The sequence below is a fragment of the Mastigoproctus giganteus genome, chromosome 6, assembly GCF_048544385.1.
Source record: "Mastigoproctus giganteus isolate SK-2022 chromosome 6, ASM4854438v1, whole genome shotgun sequence".
NCBI lineage: Eukaryota > Metazoa > Arthropoda > Arachnida > Uropygi > Thelyphonidae > Mastigoproctus > Mastigoproctus giganteus.
The window spans coordinates 118,841,887-118,864,226 of NC_143580.1; the positions used below are offsets into that span (position 1 = coordinate 118,841,887).

The 22,340-nt window shown below is 37.0% G+C and overlaps 1 protein-coding gene across 1 annotated transcript in view; it reads left to right on the forward strand.

Annotated features, from left to right (window-relative positions):
- LOC150084533 (SID1 transmembrane family member 1-like) overlaps window positions 1-22,340 on the forward strand; it is a 254,140-nt gene that overhangs the window by 161,073 nt on the left and 70,727 nt on the right. Inside the window, exon 10 of the mRNA XM_090376277.1 lies at window positions 14,106-14,159. Within this exon, the coding sequence (XP_090232403.1) occupies window positions 14,106-14,159 (54 nt within the window). The remainder of the gene's footprint in view (window positions 1-14,105; window positions 14,160-22,340) is intronic.

The following is a 22,340-nucleotide window of genomic DNA, read 5'->3' on the forward strand; positions in this document are numbered from 1 at the left end:
AAATAAAAAATTGAGGGGAAGACCTGCAGCTAGGTGGAAGGATGGGATCAGTGAACTTCTGGGCATGACACTTTGTGAGCTAAGTCACATAGCTTCCTGAGCTATGTGACTGGAAGAAGAAGTGCATTATGAGCCACATCCAATATTTCAATGTTCATCCGGGGGTTAAGATTACAATGTTTGACCCAATAATGCTCTGTAAGCTGCTACATCAGCCCAGTGAATAGCCCCTTCATGCTCTGAAACACAATCACATAGTCTGAACTCATAGAGAGTGCAGGCTATGTGATTGTGTTTCAATCACATAGTCTGGGCCCCACATACATCCTATTTTGGAGACCGTTATTTTTCATAGTGATGAGAGATGGCAGGTAAATAATCGAGCAGGTAGTTTTTTTGTACTGCATTCATAGTCTTATGAATTATTGGCTGAAGGTTAAATTACTTTAGCCCACTTCTTTTTCTTCCTTTCATTCTCCCATTCCCCTTTACTTTTATCCTGGTGGATGAAAGAAAAGAAATGCAAAAGCATAATGTTATATATATATTCAGTGTAGCTTCTGAGGTATAAGAGAGGCTGTTGTCATTCCTTCAGTCTAAGTTCAAAAAGAAGTCTGTATTCCTTGAAAGCTTGTATGTTTATTTTATCATTTATTTGCTGTTTCGCATATGTTATATTCTTATCTCTTTTAATTGCTATACTGTGTATTTTTTTTCTTTCTTTTTTATATCTTTTATGCTTGTAACAGTTTATTTTATAGTTATTTTATGTCTGTGTATTTTATTTTAATTGACAATAAATTGCTTAACTCTTTTTGTAAAACTGATAGATTTACAAATAGAGGCTCTCCTCTTTCTATTATTGAATAGGTTAAATTACAAACTAAAAATAAGTTGCAAATGAAAACTTTAGTCCATAACAATAATCCAAAGAAATACTTTATTTCCGTTCCATACATCAAAAATTGGCACAAACAACTTAACAGACTTTTCAAGGATACAGAATTTAAAATTGTCTAGACCCACACGGAAACTACAGACTGAACTGATTAACTGAACAATACTTTTGTCTTTGACACAAATTAACGAAACAAAAATATTTTCATTTTCGACACAAAAATACTTAGTATACAGAGAAATTACACTAAATTACTAATTGCAGAAACACTCTAAATCAAATTACACTAGAATTCCATTAATGTACGTTGCCGATCAATTCATCTGTCAATCAATTCGGCTCTGGAGAGATTGTGCAAGGCTCATGGGGTAAAATTTTTTTTCAGTGTGGTCTGTGCTTGTGAACAGGAGAGACTGCCTCAAAGGATGGGATACACTTAAATAGACAGGGTGCCAGAATATTTGCTGATGCTATTGAATCAGTGATAGGAGGATGGTAACGTTTCTAGTTGGGGGCAGTGGTGAGCTGTAGCGGGCTTGCATGGGCTCGTGAGAGCCCATTGTTGTTGTTTTTTTTTTTTGAAAATTTGTGAGCCCATTGTTGAGACAATCATTTATTTTACAAATGAAATCCTGGCTGCAATTATTGAGAATCCACAGGGGAGGAAACTATGGTGGGGCGAACGAGGCCCCATTCCCAGCATTTTAATGGCGCAATCGATCAATTATGTATTTTAAAATTGCTTCATTTTTGATTTAATTACAGTCGGACCTCTGTTTAACGAACTTTTTTTATAGCGAATATTTTGATTCCCCTTGGTAATTACATTTAAAATAGTTTCCGTTGAACAAAGAAAATTTACATATAATGATGGATTAGGAGAGACAATTTTGTATGCATTGTTCTCACCTCTGGCCTTGAGGCAATTTAGGTAATTAGAAAGTGTGAATTAAGGGTGAAAGGGATTACCGTTCCACAGTGTTAGTGGTGTCTGTAAAACCTATGCAGTCACACTAGTCAATATGCTTTCCATAGCCAGTCAGAGGATTAAGAAGATTCTCGACATGGATTATAGCCTCTGGTCAACCTGTGTTGTGGTTCCCCTTTACTCCGCCAAACGGGCATATGTTTTTCGGAGAAATGACTGATCCATGCCTTTCAGTAAATTTCTCCTGTCTATGTTTACCTGGTCACAGTAGTTGAATATCCGTGTGATTTCGACATTTTGCACTGTATTCAAAGAACTAGTGACGGTAGCAACATAGAAGGGGGATTGAGCCAACTAAGATATTAAGTAAACTTTACCAAGATGAAATGTTGGCAGATTTTGAAACTTTGTCGAGCCTTTCACTATGTAGAAAATGTTCCAAAATATAATGCCATACAGGCAATAATTGAAAAAAAAAAAAAAAAAACTATATTACCAATCTCCAAAATACTAGCGCGAATTAAGGATGATTGCTAAAGAACTTTATGTGGAAACTATAAAGATCGGTTGTGTGTTTGGGCAACGATGAGCAACTTGTAGCTTGCGGATGGCAATTGTGGATTGGAGGAATCATCCCGCTTTGTGCAAACATTTTGAATCAGAAGTTAAATAATCCAGGATTATTAAATGGACTTTTAAATTTGGAATTTCTTAACCATTTACCGCTAATGATCGACATCCTGCAGGAGCTCCTTAATTTTCAGAAGCTTTACAAAGTCGCAGCATCACAATGGTAAAAGCATATAAATTAATTATTCAAACTATGAATGCTATTGCTAATTTGAAGAATTCTGAAGGAAATTATGAAGCTAAAATTGAGAGCATGTTGAAGTGGAAAGAATTTGAAGCAATCAAAATCTAAAGTAAAAAAATTACCTCGTGACAGATTATTAAATGCATTGTTTTATCCTTAAATGATAAGTTATTAATGCAACAGGGCAATTTTAAATTAAATAAAGAAAATAACTATACCATTGAAAGAAATTTTAAACATATGCTACTGGAAATCGTGGAATGTGAAAGAATTTCGTCTCGGTGGCAAGCCGGTGAAAACTGAATAAGAAATTTAAGTTTTCTGAAATAAAAATTAATGATTTTAGAGATTTTGTCGAAGACAATTTATCTTTAAAATCAGTTGAAATTCCCTTTTCAGTTAATTAAGAAAGCCAGAAATATCTTTGAAACCATTGCGATTAGCAGTGCTGAAGCTGAGTGGGCTTTCAGCGTAATGAATAATATTGTGTGAATAAATGAATGAATAATGTTGACAATTAAACACATTGCAGATTATGATGACTATACATCTAAATGGAAAACCATTGCTTCAATTTGATCCGGATCGCAAATCATTCCTCTGTAATCATCGCTCAGCTATTGAATAAAGCAGAAGATCGACAACAAATCTTAATAAAGAAGTAAATTGTACATGGCAATTTTTAGAATAAATTTTTCTTGTTAATTAATTTTGTTTTAAATTATTTTTAAATTAATTAATCTTGTAAATAAATTTTTTTTCATGTAATCTGTGATATTTTGTGTACTTTTTCTAGAAAGCTTTTTTTTTTTTTATGTAATATTTGTTTTTATATTGTGGAATGTTTTGTGATAGGTTATGTTATTTGTGATATGGGAAATATTTCATGTTATTTTTTATTCGCAATATTAAACTTTTATCATGAAAAATATGTATCCATTATATTTCCATAGTTGCGCATAATAAAAAAGTTGCGTGTGTGACGAGCACGCGCAGTAGATGGTTTATGCGAAACATCCTTCATGTTTCTTTTAGGTATTCTGATTTGTATTATATGATTACGAAATAAAAGAGCTTTTTGATTGTAAATATTTTCTTGATAATTCACAGATTTTCATAATTTCTGGAAGACAAGATACAATGGATTTATGATAACTAAGGTAAGAGATGTATATTTGCGAGTGCAACGTATCTAAATATCTCTGTAAAATAGCACCAATTAATGTACCGATCTTGTATTTGAAGTGACATACGCACTGTTGGGGGAACCTAACAATGAAATGTAACGAAAATGCGAGACGAAAAAAGAAATTGTTGACAAATATTTGTATTGTTGCAATCATACTTACTGCAGTAGTAACTTCAGGAAGCATGATTGTGACGTCATGCTATTCAAAGATTCTAAAAACTTAGAACTCCATACACTGTCGTATCCAGTTATCATCGTGAATAAGGTTTTTAAGTTTTTTTTTTTAGATAGACCTAGGAACGTTTTACACATTTACTTATACGCATGGTTAAAGGGTAATAAGCCGTATCTGTCCAACCCCCTAAATCAACCCATGACTCAAGATGTCATACTGGTCACAAAAAATGCGGCACACGCTCTAATCACACTACTAGTAGTGCGAGCGTGGGAAGCGCCTCTAGCGGAAGCAGCGCATGACGTCACTTCCGTGGCCGATCAAATTTACTCGGTAGAAAGCAGAAAAACTGCGAGCCCATTGTTAAAATTTTCATAGCTCACCACTGGGTGGGGGGATACACAGACTAAAAGATTAACAGTGGCTGCAGTTAGAGACAAAAGTGATTCTTGCACTGCTTCTATTGGAAATCGAGTTGCTGGGATTTCCAAGACTGCTGGGAATCATAGCAAAACAAGTAAATATATGAGCTGTGTTAGGGTAACTAAGAGTAGGAACAGGTGCATGTATACTTGCATGTACACCAAATCTAGAAGTATAGCTAATAAATTTGATGAGTTTGCAGTGCTGATCATGACATCAAAGGCAGATATTGTTGGAATATCAGGGATGTGGTGTCACACAGATATAAGCAGTGCAGAATTGGAATTTGTGGAGTACAATGTGTACAGAAAGGATAGACAGGACAGGGAGGTAGGAAGGATTTGCTGTTAGTTAGGAAACACACAATCTAAGGAAGTGCATCCAATTGACATTGGTAGACAAAGCAATGTTGAGTCAGTGTGGTGTCACATAAGCACTGTGAAAGAGAAAATGAGAGCAGGTGTGTGTGTGTGTGTGTGTGTGTGTGTGTGTGTGTGTGTGTGTGTGTGTGTGTGTGTGTGTGTATTATGGGCCTAATGAATCTGTTTGAGTACGAAGAGCAGCTATGCAAAGAAATAGTGGGCTAGTAAATCAGAATGTCTAATAATTGGGGGATTTTAAATTTCTAGAAATTGACTTGAACTTGTGTCGTGGTCACTTGTACAGCATGGGTTTGTTAAAGGGAGGTTCTTGGCTAACGAGTTTGATTGGATACTATGATGTGATCACAACGTGGTCAACTGAATGCAAATTATGATGTGATCACAACGTGGTCAACTGAATGCAAACTATGATGTGATCACAACGTAACTGAACGCAAAAAATAATTTTGATATCATATACCTGGATTTCGGGAAAGCTTTCAGCAACATGTCCAAGAGGCAACCAGAGGGAGTAATACTCTTGATCTGATTATCAGCATTGATTATTCATGCCTTAAGAATTTGCAGATAAAGGAACTACTGGGTGACAGTGATCACAGTGTACTGGGATTTACTTAAAGATGTAACTACCATTAAGGTTACAGGAAAGGGCTTTTGCTTTTGTAAAGATGACTATAGTGGTCTCAGACAGTTTTTAGATTCTTTACAGTGGGATCAACTGATGTTGTTACCAACTGTGAATTTAAATGGAAGCCTTCGGGGACTTAATTTTCAAGGCTACTAGGCTTTTCATACCAACTAAGAAATACTGTTCAAGGTTTAGGCCTAAATGGGTGTCAGATGAATTAATGAAGCTCGTAGCAGAGAAGAAAAATGCATGGGATGCATAAAATTATCAGGCAACACAGAAGCCTGTTGCAGATATACGCTAGTCTGTAATCAAGTCACAAAGGAGGTTAGGCAGGCGAAGACAGATTACAAGAAATCTTTGGCAAAGGATGCAAAGAAAAACAGCAAAGAGTTCTTTACTTAAGTAAACTCTAGAAGGGAAGGGTTGAATCATATTGGTCCACTTAACATAGATGGTTTGACTATTGATGATCATGCTGAGGTAGCTGATAAACTGAATGAGTATATTCCATCTACATTCACACATGAGGAGTTATTCATGGAAGGGAATGCTAGAAGCTTATAAAACTCTAACAGGGAGCCAAGTGATTTTGTAATAACTGAGAGCAAAGTGGAGGAGGAATCATTGAAGTTAAATATAAGGAAGGCATTTGGGGTAAATGGGATCTATCCAGTTATATTAAAGTAAGCAAGCAAACCCATAGCCATAATTATGAGAGCTTCCTTAGACTCAGGGTAGATACCCATGTACTGGAGGTGTGCAGATGTATCCAAAATTCAAAAAGGGAGTTCAAAAGGTTACACAACTAACTATAGACCTGTTAGTTTAACTTGTGTTCCATGGAAAATAATGGAGTCACTGGTGAAAGAAGCATTGCATAGACAAGACTGCAGTACTAGTTAAGACACAGCATGGGGGTGTTAAAGAGAGGTGTTTTCTGACCAATTTGATTGGATACTGTGATGTGGTCACAAAGGAACTGGATGCAAAAAATAATTTTGATATCATATACTTGGATTTCAGGAAAGCTTTTGATACTGTTGCACATGGAAGAGTGCTGTACAGATTGGAGCAGTATTGTATTAAGGTCAAGTTCTTCAATGGATAAAGGGATGGTTGAGTGAGATATGACAGAGAGTTGTAATCAGTAGACACTGCTCTTTGTGGACTAATGTTATTAGTGGAGTTTCCCGTGGTTCAGTGTTGGACCCATTGTTGTTTTGTGTATTCATCAGTGATTATGATGATGGTATATCAGGCTTAATGTCCAAGTTTGCAGATGATACAAAAGTTGGCTGGGTTGTTGATGACAGTAAACATGGTATGCTACTGCAACTGGATCTAGATAAATTGGGAAAATGGACTGAGAATTGGCAACTGAAGTTTAAAATTGACAAATGCAAACTACTGCATATGGGTAGCAGTAATCCAAGAGAATTGTACCAACTGTATGGTACTACACTCAGGGAAGTGGAGAGTGAAAAAGACCTGGGGTAATTGTGCAGTCAGATATGAAGTTTGCTGGGCAGTGCAGACTGGCTGCCAGAGCATGTCATGGAGTCTTGTCAATGATATACAGTGAAACTTCTAACGGACACCTCTCTTTAACGGACATCTCTCTACAACAGATATTTTCAAATTCCCCAACTCCTCTATTGGTTTTAACGTGTTTTCAGCTTCTGTCTAGCGGACATTCTCTGTAACGGACGCGGACAGGCAATCTGCACTGTTTCGTTTAGATTAGCACTTAATTTGATCTCCCCATAACGGACAGCGGGCGAGCTAACGGCCTTTTTTCTAGGAACTTTTCTTCCACGTATTGCCTCAATCGTGTGTTTATTTTCTGTTTCCGATTCTCTGAATTTTATCAAGGTTTACGTCACAGTTCTAAACCCTTTTTCAAGAATTTTAAGGCACGTGTAAAACTTCTGATGAATTCGGTGTGTGCAGGTGGGGGGGGGTATTTTGTCGGTCTTTCGAGTTTCAGTTTTCAGTTTTGTTCAGTGTCATGTGAAGTGCACAATGTCTTCTCGTAAACATTTAACTTTAAAAGATAAAGTCGAACTAATTAATGTGTATGATCGGCAAAAAAATAGTGTTCGCAATCTTGCTGCAAAATTCAAAATCGGGAAGACGTAGGTAAGCGACATCCTAAAGAAAAAAAATGAACTGCTCAAACAATTTTGGCAACATGGAAATGATCAGGTTCAAAAATCATTCCCGAAAACTGTTGGACTTCAAATTGACAATGTTACGTATGAGTGGTTTTGTCCCGCACGTGCTAAAAAAATTCCCATTAATGGGCCTATTATTAGGGAAAAGGCTTTGGAGGTTGCGAAATCTATGGGAGTAAATGAGTTCAAAGCTTCTGTGGGATGGCTAGACAAGTTCAAAACTCGGCATAAAATTTCTTGGAAAACCGTAAGTGGTGAAGGTGGATCTGTTGATACTGGGGTTGTAACAGAGTGTACCGTCCAATTGGAAGATTTATGGCCTGATTTTGAAGCTAAGGATATACAGGCATACCTCGAATAACGAATAGGATGCGTACCACGAAATTACTTCGTTAAGCGAAACTTCGTTTTCAGAGGTAAAAATACTATGGCCAGAATAGGGATACGTTCCTACGTAAAGAAAATGAAAAGCTTTTTTTTTCGAAACAAAGAAAAGTTTTATTAAATAAACAGTCAACTTACATACAAAGTGAAATCACATTTTAAAATATGAGTCTAAAGTTGACTGTTTATGTTCTTTTTCTCTTTCATTTAACAATTGCCTATACGGAGTTATTGCATTTAACACTGATCGCTTAAAAAATAACACTTCTTCCTAAATCAGGATCATTTTCACTAAAAAAATTTAAAACGTTTTAAATGTCATTTAAGCACCTTTTTAAATCTTTGGTTGTTAACACTTTTTCGGCAGGAACTTCTTTAACTTCGTCTTCATTATCTTTGTCTTCGTTGCTAACAAGGTTTTCTAAATCTTCCACTGAAAAACCATCATCTTCTGCATTCAATAAATTTCTAACATCCTCTTCATCGACATTTTCGAAACCTATTGATTGAGCCATCTGGATAACTTCATTTCTAATTTCTTGGATGTTATTTTCTTCTTCTAGTACAACTTCTGGCCATATTTTGCGCCAAACTCCATTTAAGCATTTCTTAGTGCCTTCTTTCCAAGAACTATCAATGTTTTCAATTGCGTTTTTAATGGTGTAGTTTTTCCAAAAAGTTTAAACTGTCATTTCCTCTTTATCCTGGCGCCTCCGTAGCCAGGTGGGAAGGAGCAGCAGTGCGTAGCACACGCTTCTTGATTAAACCAGGGTTCGAGCCCGTCACCAACAAATACGGAGGATGCGGAAAGGTCAGGGAATGACCACCGCATATCCCGGAGCAATATGGCCCTAGTTGCTAATGCTCCTTAAAAAAAAACCAAACAACAAACTCTTTATCCTCTAGTTCAGTTAAACTGCTTAATGCTCGACGCAGATAATAAGCTTTAAATGATGTTATTACTCCCTGATCCAATGGTGGAATCAGGGAAGTTGTGTTTGCTGGAAGAAACACAACTTTGACAGGAATGCATGTGTCCAACGTGTTAAGATCAGTAGGATGTCCCGGAGCATTGTCTAACAACAAAAGAGCTTTTTCTTCAAAGTTATTTTTTTTTTGACAATACCGTTTTACTTCAGGACAAAAGTGGTTAACAAACCAATCAGTAAATAACTCCTTGGTAACCCACGCTTTTCTATTTGCTTTCCGTATTACAGGTAAATTCATTTTTATGTTACCTTTTAACGCCCTCGGATTTTCTGAATGGTAAACTAATAACAATTTTAATTTATAATCGCCAGAGGCATTTGATCCAAAGAGTAACGTTAAACGGTCTTTGGCTGCTTTGAACCCAGCAGCTGATTTTTCTTCAATAGAAATGAAGCTTTTTCTTGGTAGCCGTTTCCAGAACAAACCGCTTTTGTCAACATTGAACACCAAATTTGGAAAATTTTCACGTTCAATTATTTCCTTTAATTTTTCTGGAAACTTATTTGCAGCTTCTCCTGTTAATTTTACACTATGAATCCTGGCCCGTTTTTTAAATTTCTCGAACCAACCACGAGAAGCCCCAAAGGTTTCCGTAATTTCTTCAGTTTGTTTAGATTTCAGGTGATTAAAATGGAATATTTTTTTTATGTTAAATGGGGCTTGAAATTGCCGACTTCGTTATATCGAAGCTTCGTTATCAGAGGTAACGTTAACCGAGGTATGCCTGTATACAACTGTGACGAAACAGGGTTGTTTTTTAAACCTCTTCCGGAAAAAACAATGAGTCTGAAAAGTGCCAGGGCGGAAAAATTTCTAAGGAACACTTGACTGTACTATTGTGCACAAATATGCTGGGACACTTTGAGCAACCTCTTGTTATAGGAAAACCACAAAATCCTTGTTGTTTCAAGGGTATAAAGTTGAATCTTTTGAATGTTGACTGGAAGTCTAATAAAAAAGCGTGGATGACACGAGATATCATGAGCGAATGGATAAGTCACTTTAACCAAAACATGATTCGTCAAAACAGAAAAGTTATTCTTTTCATGGATGCTGCATCTCACCCGCACATTGAATTGTATCATTCAAATCGTTTTTCTGCTACCAAACACATCTGCAGAGTGTCAGCCCTTGGATCAAGGGATAATAAAAAATTTTAAATTTCACTACAGAAAACGTGTTTTAAGACCTCATTGCAAACATGAACGATGTAACATGTGGGAGTGACCTTGCAAAGAAACTCAGCATCCTAGATGTGATTCAATGGATTTCCTCTTCAGTAAACGCAATTAGAAAACAAACTGTCATGAACTGTTTTGTAAAGTCTGGCTTCTCAAACGCAAAAATTGAAGTTGTGAACAGCAATGTGGAGTACCAAGAAGAAAAAGAACTTCAACATCTATTGATAATGTACGATACTTCCGCTACAAGTGACCCTGGCTACAAAGATATAGACTCGAACCTCACTACAGAAGATGGTGCTCTAGATGTCAACAACATTATCATCGATATTTTTCAAGAAGTTCCTCATGAGGATGAAGAAATGGAAGGAGGTCATTCTGTCGAAGAACATATTAACGATGAACCACCGATGAAAATAGAAGAAGCGCTCATACAAATCAATCATTTAAAAATGTTTTTTGCCGCTGAAGAAGATACTGAAGGACTTTCAATGGTTTCTTCACTCCAAACAAATGTTGAAAACAAAATTATCAGCTGGAAGAAGGTGCAGAAGAAGAAAAGTGATTACCGTATGTAATTTTTCTTAAGATAAAGTCATAATATGCATAGCACAATTGTATGTTTATTATTTACAAAAATATTGTTCAAAATCTGTATATATTTTAATTTAATTTTACATTAAACGTTTCTAAGGAAGACGATTTTTCTTTTTCTTTTTTTTTTTTTCCCTCAGACTTCTTGTTAGCGGACACTTCTCTCTAACGGATACATTCTCGTTCCCCATGGCTATCCGTTAAAGGGAAGTTTCACTGTATAGGAATTTTGCTAGCACAGACAAGGAGGTGATTATCACTTTGTACAAGACAATGGTCAGGCCACACCTTGAATACTGTGTACAAGTCAGGAGGCTTCATTTTAGGAAGGATGTAGAGTTGCTAGGATGAATACAAAGAAGGGCAACAAGTTTGCTGAGGGTAACAAAGAGTGCTCTTACCAAGGTAGGCTTAAGTTCTGCAAATTGCAGTGCCTGGAAACTAGGTACATGCGAGGTGATCTGATTGAGGTGTATAAGGCCTTGAATGGGTTGAGCATGCTCAATACTGATGGGATTCTTCCTCGAGCTCAGATTAAGAACCTGAGGGAGCATAGATTCGAACCGAGGAAAGACAGTTGTAGAACAGATGTGCAGAAATTTGCCTTTAGCCAGCATATAGTTGATTGCTGGAAGACTTCCATTTCTTGTTGTGGAAGTTGATAGCTTAAATAAATTTAAGGCTGAGCTTGACAAACATTTGGAGTGAATAGATAAGTGAAATGGGAATTTTTTTTTCTTTTTATTTGGCTGCTGCTGCATAAGCTTGCTTTCATGCATCGTATGCCAATGCTAATGCCCTTTTCTCATATTGAGGTTGTTTGCGGATATGCACTAGGATATTAAATAATCTTGAAGAGTTTAAGAAATTCCCATTATGTTACTTCTATCCTGTGACCCAGACAGACCACTGAAAATCTCCTGGTCCACTTTAGGAAGTGAAGTTATTCAAAATTGGGTTCAATTATTTTAGCTAATTTAAAGATTTTAACTTTTATATACCAGAATCATTTTAATGGGTTTAATGATTTTATTATTAGACAAGATGTTTTCTGACTCTCAAGGATATTTGATGGTGTTTTGATGTGTTGGTGGTTTGGTTGGAGATCTTGATAGCCTATCACAGATACGTTGTACCATTCATTTGTCTGTGAGGGAAGGAAACCATTGAGTAATAATTTTTCATCTGATTTATATTTAGGAGGGTGTTGTAGTGAAGCATTCTACAAATAAGCATTGAGGTAAATAGTAGTAGTAGTGGCATGTGATGCAAGAAAGCAAGTGTATGAGCTTATGCAGCATCAGCCAAAAAAAAATCACACCATTCCCTCCAAATGCCTGTCCAGTTCTTCCTTAAATTTATTCAACCTATCAACTTCCACAACGACAGATGGAAGTTTGTTCCAGCAGTTAACCACCCGCTGGCTAAAGGCAAATTTCCACACATCTATTCTACATCTGTCTTTTCTTAATTTGAATTTATGCCCCCCTAGGTTTGTAATCTGAACAAGTGGAAGGATCCCATCAGAATTCAGCGTGCTCAACCCATTCAAGGCCTTATACACATCAATCAGATCACCGTGCAGGTGCCTAGTTTCCAGCCACTGCAATTTGCAGAACTTAAGGGATCCTCTTGGTAAGAGGATCCCTTCATTCCTCTCACCAATCTTGTTGCCCTCCTCTGTACATGCTCAAGCAAATCGACATCCTTCCTAAAATGAGGCCTCCTGTATGCAGTACTCAAAGCGTGGCCTGACCATTGCCTTATACAGAGGGACAATCACCTCCTTTTCCCTGCTAGCAAAATTCCTATATATCATTGACAAAATCCCATGACCTGCCGTGGCAGCCTGTCTGCATTGCTCAAAAAACTTCATATCTGACTGCACAATTACTCCCAGGTCTTCATTTTCTACCATCTTAAGTGTAGTACCACACAGTTGGTACTTTTCTCTCGTGTTACTTCTACCCATATGGAGTACCTTGCATTTGTCAAGGTTAAACTTCAGTTGCCACTTCTTAGCCCATCTGCCCAAATTATCTAGATCCTGTTGCAGTAGCACACTGCCATTACTGTCATTAACAACCCTGCCAACCTTTGTATCATCTGCAAACTTCGACATTAAGCCTGATATACCTTCATCAATATCATTAATAAATATACAAAACAACAGTGGATCTAACACCGAACCCTGTGGGACTCCAATAATAACATTAGTCCAAGAAGAGCAGCACCCATTGATTACCACCATCTGTTTTCTCCCACTTAACCATCCTTTTATCCATTGTAGCAACTCTTAGTACACAGAGTCAAACACATTATAGAGGAGGATTATAGAGTTTATTTCTATATATATATATATATATACTTTTGTACTCTACTTTTTTATTCACCTGTGTCCTCTATTTCTGGCGAACTGTAAATTAAGCGAGTCAAATTTTATGCCACTGAATGGGTTCAAGGTATAGCTGAAAATGGACATAAAAAAAACTAAGCATAGTGGCAGAAAGAGAAAAAAAAAATGCATAGGATAATTATAAAAGATCTGGTATAAAAGATATAAAAGATAAAAGTGGCCCAGCCTATATTAACGATGGAGTTGAGTGATTTTATGATAACTAAAAGGGAATTGTGGTAAAATTATTACAACTCCAGAAGACGATGATAGAACGTATCCAGTTATTTTGAAAGCAGCAGCAAAAGAGGTAATGCCTTTAGCTTATATATAATGAGAATATTGTGGCAATGTGAAAAATATTGCAGGTGCGAAGGTGTCTTCTATTCTTAATGGTAGCTCAAAGGATGAAATAGGTGACTACAGACCTGTCAGTTTGATATGTAACGAGAAGGATTATAGACACTTATTTAAGGATGTATCCTAATTTTTTCTTGATGCGTTTTGCACTCTTTATGTTAATCATCAGCTTTCATCACTCTAAAGTGTTAAGTGTTCTAACTTTTCTTGTTGAAAGAAAATAACATTAGCACAATAAATAAATACAAGTCAGTGATTATTGTATTTATTGTGTGCTGTATGTACATATCACATTAAATGATTCTGTCAGTGCCCTAATTATAACTTTATTCTAATTAAAGTACTTATAAAATAATAATATGAAGAATTACCATTGATGAAAAAAAAAAAGCATGATAGTCTGACCTAACATATAAATAGACCAGTATCATTACATTATTTTCTGTGGATAAAATTACTACAAAGATGTGCACATTTTTGAATTTAAAGAATACTTGTCCATGAAAAAAAAGTTTAAATTTGTTGCACAGTATAATTTAAGTTATTATCTAGTTTCATAATAAATTTTTGTTTTGACATCTTGCAGGTGAAAGTTGTACATCGTCAACCCAAACAGTTCATAGTTATGGGACCCTTGATTGTAAGTTTATATTTTATTTTATTATTTTCATTTTATCATATTACAAGCCTTTTTTGAAGTGTTTAAAGAAGAAATCTGGTCTGAACTAAAGCCACATAGAGTGACAACAGTTATATGAATATTTTTGAATAGGGATGGGAATCTAGGTCCACTATACACCTAATCCTTGCTTTCAATTCACCAACATCTTCAAATTCATTTACAGCTGGTTGCCTGTACTACAGTAAGGTGTTTTAAGTGTCAAAAATATAGACACATTCAAATGGTCTGTCATGGCACCTTTGCATGTGCTTTACGTGATGCAAAGGACACAAAATTACCGTGTTCAGTTCAAAAACCTACATGTGTAAATTGCCAAGGAGAGCAACTTGCATACTTCTGACCATTCTAGCAGTGAAAAGAAGATACAAAGACTAAAAGCAGAGCTGAACATATCATATCAGGAGGCAAGAAAAGCAGCAAAACCTATAACAATAAACCTTCATATGTCCAGACAATTGTAAGGAAATGTTCCATTGGGATATTGAAATAACTATTGACCTAAAGAGTTATTTACTCCCATTGCACACCATTTATTAAGCTCACAAAAAACAGCACAGAATGATCAATCGCTCTTATATCTGTACCTCCTACTGTGCCCACCTCCACCTACCAAAACCCACTGGTAAAGGGGAATCATGTCATACAAGTAAAAATGGATTTTGATGTAAAGATAATACTAGAAAATGAAGAATGTGCCTCAATCCAGAAAAACACTTGAATTCAGAACTAATCCCTATAACCTGAATTAAATTCCTTAGTATTTTTTTAGAAATTAAATTTCGTGGATAATATAAAACATCTCCATACAATCTTCTTGAAAAAAAAACCAAAACAAAACAAAAAAAAAAAAAAAAAAAACCTAAATATCCTCAGAGCAATATCTGCTATATCATGTAGGCTGATCATTAAACATTGTTACACTTACATCAAGTTTTGATTAGATCAGTGGTTGATTACAGCACTTCTGTCTATGGTTCAGACAGTGTTCAAAATATCTTGACTCAAATTTGTACAGACTGCTTCAGAGCCTGTACTTTGATCTCTCATTCCCTTTTTTGCTGACAAGTGCTGTTGTTAAATTATGCTGTAAAGATAAGAAATCTGCCAAGTCACCCAATAAGGCAATACCTCTGTGCTCCCAAATGAGAAAATATTCACCCTAATAAGTGCCCGACATAAATAAGTCTGTTACAGTTTGACTATGGATATCGTGAACAGAGGAAAAGAATACATCTCAACCCAGAATATTGTCCATAGCATGCAGCCCACTTGAGCCAATTCTTCAGTTTCACCTAAATATTCACCGACGGTCGTAAAAAAGACACTGAAGTCAGTGCAGCAGTCATCCTACCAAATACTGTATTTTCACTTTGGAATTATATGCAGTTATTTTAGCTGGGGATCATATTGAGAAACTTTTGTTCCCACAAACTAATATATGCAGATTCTCTGAGTATAGTGCCATGCGTGCAATTCAGTATGAATATTGTCCTGATTAAAGAAAGATTCTGGTTGTGCTGAATTCCAGTACTTATTAGGATTCAAGGAAATGAGAATGCAAATAACATGGCAACAAGTGAGAAACTTAATTTTCTTTGAGGGTCATTGTATAGATTACAAATATGTCGTCAAACATATTGATAAAGAACAATGGCTAACACTTTGGCAGGACCAAATAAATAATAAACTCTTGCATACTCGAGCCTAAACCAGAGCAATCAGTGAACATTGTGTTTAAGAGCGAGCAGGATGGAAGATGTTATTCTAGCCCGAATATGATGTATCTATACCCATCTCACTTACTGCATTTAGTATTAACAATAAATAAAAAAAAAATAAAATAAAAAAAAAAATAAATAATAATAAGAGAAAAGAAAATAGACACCTATGCATTTCCCTCCTCCTATAGGTAACTATCCAGCTGACCTTTGAATTTCCCCAAACTGTCAGCCTCTGCCACCCATGTATATAACTTATTTCAGTAATTTATAGCTTGCTGGCTAAAATAAAGCTTCTGGCAATCCAGTCTAAACATCTCTTCCCGTAACTTTAATTTGATTCTAGAACTAGGGACCACCTAGTTCTAGAATCATTTAACTGTGAAAATTTCATTTTACGATTGCCTCTGATCCTTAAACACCTCAATCAAGGTGCCGCTAAGGTGCCTAGTTTCCAAGCCGTGCAACCCACAAATTCAGTCTTTCGTCATAAGGATGTCCTTTTGTTGATCTCATCCAGCAAGTTACCTGTTCTCTAGAACCTTTTAAGACACTCAATGTCTGCTTGCTTACTACAGACAATTCTTCCCCCCCCACACACACACTGTCCTAATTGCCAGTGTCAACTAGGCACCTCCATAGCCAGGTGGGAAGGAGCAGCAGTGCATAGCACACCTTCTTGATTAGACCGAGGTTCGAGCCTGTCACCACCAAATACGGAGGGTGCGGAAAGGTCAGAAAACGACCACCACATATCCCAGAGCAATATGGCCTTAGTTGCTAATGCTCCTAAAAACCAAATAACAAACAAACAATAACAGTGTCAACTTACAGTTAAACATCTAATCACTAATTGTATACTATATATATGGCACCTCCGTAGCCAGGTGGGAAGGAGCAGCAGTGCGTAGCACACGCTTCTTGATAGACCGGGGTTCGAGCCCGTGACCACCAAATACGGGGGATGCGGAAAGTTAGGGAATGACCACCGCATATTCCCGGAGCAATATGGTCTTAGTTGCTAATGCTCCTAAAACCAAATAACAAACAACATGCTATATATAAAGGAATGACAAACAGCTTTTCTCTTCCTTTCACATGTATTTAATTCTTTAGCCATAGATAATAAATGTATCTCTCTTAGGCATGTGGCAGGTGCAATATAGCCTCACTTGTGCTTGCATCACTAACCTTCACAACAACTACTACTACCACAATTGCACCTATAGATTCACACTCTGCAGCCCATAATAATAGTATGATAAAGATTTCAAAGCCATCTAAACTGCTCATGAGCTCTACACAGAAGTCTCAGAGTCAAAATTATATCATAGTAAAACCATTGGCCATGAGCAGAAAAATGGAGAACCAGAACTTCTCCCCCATTCGTTGAACTTGTCCTAGCAAGAGACAGACGTACTTAAGTGTGTATACCCATAACTTTACCACCACCTACAGTATCCTATCATAACATCAAAACAGGTGGTCTAATTGTCGAATTGTGTCAAAAGAAAATTAAAATAGAGCAGTGTGTAAAACCACCTCACTAAGAAGAAAGAGCTGAAGTAGTCAGCTAAATGGCAATGTGTTCTCTGGAACACTTTCAAGTGTTAATTACACCTGCCAACATTTGCCATCAAATAAAAGTGGCCATCTGGCATTTCCTATGGTATAAAACAAACTGGACATATCTCTGTCTCTCTCTCTCTGAAATTTTGTTTATTAATCAATCAGTAAGTCTAGTGTCTCTCTCTCTCTCTCTCTCTCTCTCTCTCTCTCTCTCTCTCTCTCTCAATGACAAAATAACATCATTTTGGATTATTCTCTTCCTAAGGGCCCTGTTATTGTGGATTACCAACTTGAAATAGCAACCAGCAGCTTGCCCTATCTACAACTCTAAGGATGGCTATGGCACCAGCTCCACTCCAATTACCTACGTTCTACTGAGTTGCACTACCATATTGGAAAAATCTAGAATTAAAACACATACAAGATCATCAATCACTCCTAGTTGTATTTTTACAGCCCCTGGTTTATGATAAAAAGATAAAGGATCCTACTATTGCTCATCATCATTTTGTCCCCAAAATGAAACTGGCCAGGAATAGGGTGATTGGGGGCCTGTGAAAGTCCTACCAGACCTACAAATGAAAACCTTGGAAGTAGGACCACAAAGAAAATTCATTGACACCATCTACAGAAAAATTACTGTTGCTGCCAAGTTTCAGTGCTTCACCTTGCAGATTTCAAGACTTCCAACAATCAAGATTGTAAACAGACCAATTAGGCTTCACTCTGAGATTAAATACCTCAGAATCTTGATAGACTCAAAGCAAACATTTTTTCTCCACTTGCAGTACATAGCCTCTAAGATAAGAAAATACACAGCCATGATTACATGCATCAGTCGAGTGGACTGGGAGCTTAAACAGAGTGCACTCTCTCTCATCTACAGCGTTATCTTTCTTCCCATAGTGTGCTACGGTGCAGCTGTTTCGTGTCACAGAGTCATGCTTGACAGAAATCACAAAAAACTGGGGGGGGGCACCTCTGTAGCCAGGTGAAAAGGAGCAGCAGTGCGTAGCACACACTTCTTGATTAGACTGGGGTTCGAGCCCGTGACTACCAAATATGGAGGATGCAGAAAGGTCAGGGAATGACCACCTCATATCCCTGGAGCAATATGGCATTAGTTACTAATGCTCCTAAAAACCAAATAACAAACAAATAAACAACAACAACTTTGCTCTGCCAGAGGTTGCCTGTTTTCCACCTCTTCCTTCTTGTTCCCACTTTGATTCAGCCCCAAGTGACAAGCGGTTTTGTCTGCAATACACAGTGCTCTTTCCAAGCGATAAAGTTTCCGTTCTTTTCTAGTGATTTTTTTTCTCTTTCCTGCACTTCAAGTGGTTCTTTACTGAAAGCATTAAAGTAGGAACTCAGAAAGGAAATCTACCTTTCTTTATTTTGTGTGTGTGTGTGTGTGTGTGTGTGTGTGTGTGTGTGTGTGTGTGTGTGTGTGTGTGTGTGTGTGTGTGTGTGTGTGTGTGTGTGTGGTGGATTCCAGTTATTTGGGGCAAATCTTAAAAAACAGAAACCAATCGAGAAAATAGCCAGGGCTTACTTCGCTTAATTGGGACAGCATGTCATTTAATTGGGGCAGGAGACCCGCAGCACTGGAGATTATCCTACGATTGTCTCCGATGGTACACGTGGTTCAGTCGAAATTCTGCAGGTCACAACCATAAATCAATAAAAACAATTAGCAGTCACCTGTTTATTTGGATTTTCTGTTAGTGAAATCTGTCATAAACGGATAGTAAACTCGATCTTATTGAATTTGCCATGATACCGACAGCTGGAATTCTGTGGGTTATTATGGTGAAATGTGTTTACACTTCCATGAAATCTTCAATCATATAAAAAAATTTATTTTAAGATCTTCTCTTCATTCCTATTTTTAAAACTTTGTAACTCGTTACTCAGTTCTCACTTGCGCGTATCGTGTTACTTGCAATTTGTGTGTGCCGTGTTCTTTGTTATTGATTTCTTATCTTTTTACTGTTTTAAATTTTAACCCCCACCCACAAATGTCAGTGAACAGAAATGTCAACTAGTTCGTATGTACATATTACAGTACGTATTAATTATTCCGATTATCACATATCATTTAATTTTTTAATTGGTGAGGTAATAAAGGGTAAATTTGTGCTTAATATATATTTGCTTTTATAGCCTGTGGATAATATTCCTCTTATTTTCTCTAATTAGAATTGCTGTTTAATTGAATTAAAATTCAATTCATAAACATGATCACAATGACTGGCGCTTACTACACATCGTATAGTGAACGGTACTTTACTATGGTGAGTTCGTCGTAACGTGATTTGATTGTACAATGAACCAATTGTAAAGGGGGGGGATACATTGTATTTTTAACTATTTACGTGAAACTTCGGATAATCGGGGCAAAATGCACTAGTTCCAGTGTGTCCCAAATAACCAGAATGGACTGTGTATGTGTATGTATATATATATATATATATCTTAATTACTAACTCTAACTTCTACAACCCCTTGGTCACTGATGGCACTGCTCCTGCATCCAACTGGTGGGTCTGGTAACCTGGGAGAAGCAAGTAACTCTCCCAGGGCTAAAAGGAACCAAGATAACAGGAACAAATAATTTTCCACCTTTAGAGCAATTAAGCTCAAGGATAGACATACATAATGAAAATGACACCAACAAAACCAAAAGGCTTCGAAGAGAAGCACAGTCCCTAACCTACCGAACTTTCTGGTAATACACTCTCTGTCATCTCAGCCTGTGGGCATTGTCAACATTTATGATCAAAAAATATTTGGAATCTATTACTGGATCACCAAAAATGGTGAAGAGATTACAATCTGGAGACCTGGTTGAAATAGCCACCTCCAAATATTCTGAGTGGCTATTAAATACAAAGACATTTGGTAGGCTGCCAGTATCTGTTACTCCCCACAATACCTTAAATTCATCGAAAGCCATGATCACAGAGTGGAATCTACTTGCAGTGTCTGAGGAGGAGGAACTAGTTCAGGAACTTAGTAACCAAAAGGTAACAAGTGCAAAACGTATAATGATTAAAAAAGATAGAAATCTGGTTTCAACTCGAATCATTTTAACTTTCAGCACTCCTGACTTACCATCCACAGTAAAAGCTGGCTATTTAAACTGCAGAATTCGGCATACATGAATCCTCTTCACTGTTATAAATGCCAGAAATATAGCCACTCTCAGCAGGCATGCAGAGGTGATGCCATCTGTCCTATATGTGGTTCTAAGGATCATACACAAACAGAATGCTCAGCCTCAACTCCCATGTGTCCCAACTGCAAAGGGAGGCACCCTGCATTTTCTAAATCATGTGATATGTGGAAAACCGGAAAGAAAATTTAAAGATACAAAATAGAACACAAAGTCACATATCCTGAAGCATGTAGACAAATTATGCTGACCATGCCTAGTGTATCCTGTGCATCTCGCACCAGAAGCTATCTTTCATCTGCAGTTCAAACAGATGTGTCAATACTATCGAACACCTCTCTGATGAACTGGGTTAAAACAACCATATCAGCTTCCAGAAAAGATACTCCTAAAACTAAAACCAACAAAGCATCTAACACTCCAATTAGTATCCCAACGGATACTTAACGGTCTCACATGACCGTAAAAAATTGGAAATGAACAAAGACAGTAAGAAAGCTGAATCACCAATCAATAGTATGGAAGTAGATGTACATTCAGATAATGAGGAACCCATACTAGAACTTCATGCGAATGACACCATGGAGACTGGATGCCCCAACTTTCCAAAAAAAGAATGGAAAAAATGTCCTGCAAACAAGCAGTCAGATGAATCAGCTTCTACCAAACCTAAATAATGCATAACATCATGCAGTGGAACTGTAGAGGACTAAGCACTCATTCTGATGACTTAAGGGATTTGCTAGCTCAGTTCAAACTGATAGATATATGCCTACAGGAAACATTCTTGTCCCCCCAGTTTGCCAAAATTCTCAAATTATATCTTGTACAGATGAGATAAGAACTTAGTCTCCTGCACATGGAAGAGTAGCCATTCTTGTTAATTCTAATGTACCAATCAGGCCAATCCAATTAAGAAAAAATCTAGAAGCTGTGGGGTGGCTGCTCATATTGCAGTTGGTACATCAGTCACCCTTGTTTCCATTTATATTCCACCATCTCTACCTCTTCCCCATTCAGAAATTGACAATCTGTTTGCCCAACTCACAGCTCCAATTTTTCTTCTTGGTGATTTTAATGGACATCATCCTTTGTGGGGGTCTACTACAATGGACAGAAGAGGCAAATTGATTGAAGAATTTATGAATAAAAATGATCTTAATTTACTAAACTCTGGAGCTACAGCATACAGGGTTGTTAAAATTAAAGTATCCCTATGTAGAGGGCTCTGGCGCAAGTTCTAAGGTTCGATTCTAAGGCTGAAGAAAAATTTGGACAACAGGTGCAATAAAGAATGCACTCTCCATTTATTGGAGAAAAAAATGAGTTACCAAATTTGTCACTATATGGCACTGCGGCAATACAAATCACTTGAACAGCGCTACAATTGTTCAATGTGTCCTCCAACAGTTTCCGTTCGAAGAACAGCATTTTCTACAGCAGAAAGTAACATGTCAACTGGAATAGCTAGTATATGATGTCTAATGCTGTCCTTCAGATCTGCCAGAATTTGACATCCTTCCCAATACACCTGGTTCTTCAAAAAACCCCACAAACAGAAGTCGCATGGGATGAGGTGCGGTGATAGGGGTGGCCAAGATGTCTGGAAACAGCGTCTGATCACCATTCGTCTGTAAAGTGTTGCCTTAGCAATCTTTGGACACAATGGTGGAT